The sequence below is a fragment of the Loa loa genome (genome assembly GCF_000183805.2).
Source record: "Loa loa unplaced genomic scaffold supercont3.120, whole genome shotgun sequence".
NCBI classification, from domain to species: Eukaryota; Metazoa; Nematoda; class Chromadorea; order Rhabditida; family Onchocercidae; genus Loa; species Loa loa.
The window spans coordinates 88,649-94,403 of record NW_018108300.1 but is presented as its reverse complement, the minus strand read 5'-3'; the positions used below and the strand labels follow the sequence as shown (position 1 = coordinate 94,403).

The 5,755-nt window shown below is 28.2% G+C and overlaps 2 protein-coding genes across 2 annotated transcripts in view; both read left to right on the top strand.

Annotated features, from left to right (window-relative positions):
* Positions 1-1,126: 1,126 nt before the first annotated feature.
* Positions 1,127-3,085, top strand: LOAG_12053 (hypothetical protein). The gene is made up of 5 exons (XM_020448469.1): positions 1,127-1,223; positions 1,541-1,678; positions 2,001-2,149; positions 2,359-2,455; positions 2,695-3,085. The coding sequence occupies exons 1-5, from the start codon at positions 1,134-1,136 to the stop codon at positions 2,857-2,859; spliced, it is 639 nt and encodes a 212-aa protein (XP_020301390.1). The 5' UTR covers positions 1,127-1,133; the 3' UTR covers positions 2,860-3,085.
* A 1,321-nt stretch (positions 3,086-4,406) lies between these two features.
* LOAG_17732 (glyceraldehyde-3-phosphate dehydrogenase) overlaps positions 4,407-5,755 on the top strand; it is a gene marked incomplete at its 5' end in the record, with an annotated part of 2,573 nt that continues 1,224 nt past the window's right edge. The window contains 4 exons of the mRNA XM_020450395.1: positions 4,407-4,435; positions 4,582-4,681; positions 5,098-5,219; positions 5,306-5,558. Coding sequence (XP_020305935.1) covers positions 4,407-4,435; positions 4,582-4,681; positions 5,098-5,219; positions 5,306-5,558 — 504 coding nt within the window. The remainder of the gene's footprint in view (positions 4,436-4,581; positions 4,682-5,097; positions 5,220-5,305; positions 5,559-5,755) is intronic.

The following is a 5,755-nucleotide window of genomic DNA, read 5'->3' as shown; positions in this document are numbered from 1 at the left end:
GTCGTAAAAGAGAGATGTGACAATCAGTTTATACATTCATCGATGAAATGATATGTCACACAGGCAGATGGAAGATGTCCCGTATTTATTTTCTTCAAAAGTCGTCATCAACCATTTTGAAATTGTTCTTGTCATTATAGGCATATGTGATTTTGATGATAAACACAAATAGAAAAATGTCATATGCTTATTTCTTTTCTCTAATACATCTTTTTTAATTCCATTCATCCATTTCTTCATTTACTCTTTTTCTTTTGATTTTCGAGGGAAGCGTCCCGAGAGAATTGATATTTCTCATATTTATCATCTTTACTCGAGAATTTAAAGTTACGGTTAAACCTTAGCTTCAAGTTAAAAGTTGAATTTCAGTTAAATTTTTTAAAGTTAGGTTTTAAAAAAATTTTAAGGTTGAATTTTTGAATTTTTTTTGTTCAAATTTGTCTTTAATATTTTCATTATTGATTTAACATATACAATGTTTGAATGTAATTTATGAATTTTTTCTACCTTTAGAGGAACCAAAATAATCAACTAATTGCAATGTTGTCAATAACAACGTTACTTTCAAATCTTTTAATAAATCATATTTCCATTTTTCGATTAATTGATAATTTTAAATATTTTAATTAATCGTTTTTCCACTTTTCTTAGTTTTTATACCTGCAAGTGAAATGAATCAAATTAATAAACAATTATTGTCCACCTGTAATTAATATTGCATGTTAAAACATTTACGAATAAATTATAGTAGAGAATGAATAATCTCTCAGATTTAAAACATTCAATTTACATGTAAAAAAAGAGCAGTAAGCAAATTTCAAATTCTATGAAATAAAAAAGAAATTGGAAATAAAACTGAAATCAAAAATTAAATAATCGAATATTTGAAAATTCGTATTAATTAAAGTAAGAAAATCATCTCGGTAATTGATATCTGTTTTTAAAGCGGCTCTTTAGTTTTTCATTTTCTTTAAAAATTCTTGTTAGGAAAATATTTATTTCAAGTTAGGATTGTTAATCAATTCCGAATTTTTGTTTTCATCTTGATGATATTAATCGGAAAAAATTTAAGATTTAATTTTGATTACTTATTTAAATCTTATCAGTAGGTATAGTATGTGATATTTTTCAGGATGAAGGGATTTAGGATCAAGATGAATTTCAGGTTGACAACATCAGTTATCATACTTTCATCATTATTATCTTCCTTCATCGATGCAGCAGTAATTCATCAACATTATATTTTTTTTCCTAGCACTATATATATTTTGTTAGAAAACTGTATTGGTTAAAAAAATACCGTATGAACAGATTGAAAGAAATTATCATCAATGAAATTATCATTTCTAAATTCTAATTGTCATTACTACATTTTTTCATGGTACTCTTTTTACCAAAGTATTAAGGAATACTAAGCATAATCTATTTATTCAAATAATTTTCGCTAATTAGCAGAAATAAATTTCCAGTCGTAGATGAAGAATTAGTACATTTACAATTTCTTTTCTATATTTATAAATAATTTTAAATTGTTTTTAAGAAGTCGTCCAAACAATGTGGTTTACCGCCATTTGTTGGTGATTTACCGGATGCTGAAAAGAAAGAAGTTTTATCGATATGGAAGGATTATAAATCAGGCGAGGATTGCGCTGATCAGAGACAAGAAACACAAGAGATTGTTAGTTTCAGTATTATTTTGAAAAAACTTCGAAGCAAGTTGATTTTGAAATGATATGATAAGAGAAGATTGAGATGAAAGATAAGGACAAGGAAAACATTTTAATTTCATTATTTATTTGCTAAAATTTTTTGTGGTAAATCATCTTTTATTGAAACAATCCATGCAATCAATCATCTGTCCTTGACAATTGATGAATTAATAAGAATTAAATTTGCCAACTTCGGTGGAAAAATTATGTATTAAATCTAATTATTCCAAAAAACTTCGCAATTTTCATTTCAAATATGTGATATTGACAGCTTATTTTTTCATATTTCAGATTGACAATCTACCAAGCGATGTACGAGCAGTGGTATTCGGTCGATCACCACCATTTCTCAAAAATGCTTCAGCTAGTGTGAAGAAGTTGTTTCGAGATATCATGCATAATAGAACATTGAGTCATGATGAGAAAAAGCAAGAATTAAGGTTATTCTTTGTTATTTGTAAACTATATAAGTTTGGAAAATATTCAATTTGTTATGTTAATTTAAGATTGAAAAATTAATCGAATTAGGTTTTCTTCCCTTTTGAATAAACCGAATTGATTGCTTGATTTATCAAGGTTATCTGATAAGCTAAATTTAAATTTAGGCTCTGAATTTTGTGTCGTAGTTAAATCCATACCCAATTTACAGCAAATTAGCGGAACAAGTTTTAAATAAAAAACAGCTCGCTGAATTTAAACGATATTTGCAAGAGCATGAACGTCGAAGGAAAGAATTTGAAGAGGCGGTAAAATTTTCAATATTTATCATTCCAAACCTACACTAATTTCAAATTATTTAAAAAAAATTGAAGTGAGAATGAATTTTTTTTCTTGATTACTATTGACAATATTAATTACTTTAATTAAGAAGTGACCGGTACAGCTATATTTAGCTAAAATTACAAAGAAATTTCAGTTGAATTTGACAAATGAGTATTTGCTATTGTTATTGATTATGTGTCGTAAATTTGTGAAAATATTTCAGGTGAATAATCTTTCAACAGAAGCTAAAGAAATTTACGATAAATTGGAACGCTTAAAAGCTGAACGAGCTGGAATTTTGGAACAAATGAGTGATGATGTGCGGAAAGAATTACGCCAATTATACCGCAAATCAAAGGGTCAAAAAGGAAGCAATAGAAAGCATTGAATTATGTTATTTATAGAGAATGCTGTTATATTCATGAGTTTTTGGCACTTTTCTTCTTTCGTTTTGCAAGCTCATAATTGTAGATGACATTTCTCTGGATGTTTCATCCTTTGATTCAGTTTGAATTTTTCTTTTTTCACTAACCTCATTCTTAGTTATTTTCTCCGACAATAATCAGTTAGTCTTTTTTCTTTCACAATTAAACATTAAAAGTTGAAGTTTTGAAATCTTGACCTGTTACTGATTCTTTTGCTAATTTTCTTTCTTTATAGAAATTACATTTCATACAATTTTCAATAGTTTTCCAATTTTCAATAGTTATTATTGCGAATTAAAAGATTTAATCTTGCAAATGCAACGGAAGGCAAATTCATTGAGCCTTACGAATCCAGAACCGTTATGAATCTAAAAGCATTATGAATCCAGAAACGTTATGAATCTAAAAGAATTATGAATCCAGAAGTGTGAAACAAATTCACAACAGTCTTTAAAATCCTATAATTCTAGCGGTGTTATTATGGCAGCATTATTCTTTGTTATTCATCAGTTCAATTTTGATTTGTGTTATTGAAATGCATGAATAGCAATACGGATTTCGATGAAAGAGTCTTGCATAAAGCCAAGCCTTCAGCGATAGCCTAATGAATAAGAATGTATCGTTGGTACATCTAGGCCAGTGATGATAGTCTTGTAAATACATATAATTTGTTCATTGGAGAAGTGCAAAAATAACTGATAAGTTAAAGAGAGAGAGAGGGAGAGCGAGAGAGAGATAGTCCATTTTTCTCCAGCAAAAGAATATGCAAATTTTCCAAAGAATCAATACTAAGTTGTGAATTTCAAAGTTTATTAAAAAATTTGCATACTAAAAAAATTTGATACACTAAGAAGTGATATAAGTATCACTTCTTAGTGTGTCTCATTCATTGTTGCAGTTTATCAGTGAATAATTTGGTTCATCACTTATCTGCTTCCTCTTTCTGCTAAGGTACTAAATTTGGGATATCATGAAAAAGATCTATTTTTCAACATTCCATTCCCTCATCAAACTATTTCTGTTGTAAAATATTACTATTGCAGTTGAAAAAATTTAATTTTTTAGAATTAATTTCAACAATTTCTCAAAAATTGCCTCTTTATATACAAGTCTTTTCATTGAAAAATTTCAAATCAAAGATTAAGAAAAAGTTTCTCTTTTTTTTTTGTCTTCTATAAGAATAATAATAATAATTGCATGAGAAGGGAGAAGAGATAATTATTCCGCGGGAGTTTAAATCAATATTGTTTGCTTATTACTTTTATCGTATTATAATGGAACTAATAAATTCAAATATGATAATTTTTATCAAAGATGTATGATATCTTCGAAGGATAACATTTGCTAAATAAAATAACAAATTAGAAAATGAAAATTGAGGGAATTGCAATAGGAAGAGAAAGAGGTTAAAGTTCAAGGAATATATATATATATATATATATATTTATAAAGATGTTTTTTGATAGTGATATAACCTCAATATTATTCGAACTGCTGAAAGACTATCGAAATGAGCAAGCCAAAGGTTGGAATAAATGGGTAAATTTTTATTTCATTTTTAAGTTCTTTTGTCTTTTTTATATTTGAAGAAAAAAAATTTCATTTAACTTTATGTCATAATTTCTTTATTAGATTTTTTTTAAACTTTTCAAAAGATTTTTATTCAAAATATTTGTAAATTATAGATTTGGTCGCATCGGTCGACTTGTCTTGAGAGCAGCAGTTGAAAAGGACACTGTTGATGTTGTCGCTGTCAATGATCCATTCATCAACATTGACTACATGGTTCGTTTCTATGTTAATTAACATTAATTTAATTTATTCTTTTAATTGTTTATATTTTATAAATGCATTAGTTTAGTATATTTAACGTGAATTATGAATAAATATGTGCATAACATAAGAAAGGCATAAAGTTTTACGTATCAATTTGTCTATGCATATGAATAGGAACGGAAATGTAGTTTTGCATGTTTAATTGGAACTCATACATATATATATGTGAATAAGAAGTTTACATTTTATGGTTACGTCATTTCACGTATTTGACACGCGAACGTTTGTATTGACGTTCAAAGAAGTGTAATTTTATGTATTTGACGTAAACGTTCAAACATTGCTACAAATTACGTGAAGACATAACATGCCTGTTATGATGTAGTGATAAAAAAATAGATAATTCATGAAATGATATATTTCAGGTGTACATGTTTAAATACGATTCAACCCATGGCCGTTATAAGGGTACGGTAACTGCTGAGGGTGGCAAATTAGTAGTTTCATTAAATGGCAAAAGCACCCATAAAATTTCGGTTCACAATAGGTTATTATTAATTATTCATTGTTTATGCTTATTTTACTATCAATGATTTTGTTAAAATTTTACAATTTTTATTTTAAAAATTATAGCAAAGATCCAAAAGAAATTCCATGGGGAACAGATGGCGCAGAATATGTTGTCGAATCGACGGGCGTTTTTACAACAACGGAGAAAGCAAGTGCGCATCTGAAGGGTGGTGCCAAGAAAGTCGTTATTTCTGCTCCATCAGCTGATGCACCAATGTTCGTAATGGGTGTCAATAATGACAAATATGATAAGGCCAACAATCACATCATCTCTAATGCTTCTTGCACCACCAATTGTCTGGCTCCTTTGGCTAAGGTTGAAGATTTCTTAATACAAACTAACATTTCTAAGTCTAGAAATTGTTTGAGAATTTTTGGAAAGTGACCTGAAATAGGGAGGTGGAATTAATGAGATGCTAATGTCACTTTTTGATGCATTTGATGCCCAAGACTTTTCGGAATAGATATGAAGAAAACGAGGTGAGAAACGTTGTTGATTACCTGTTAAGGATT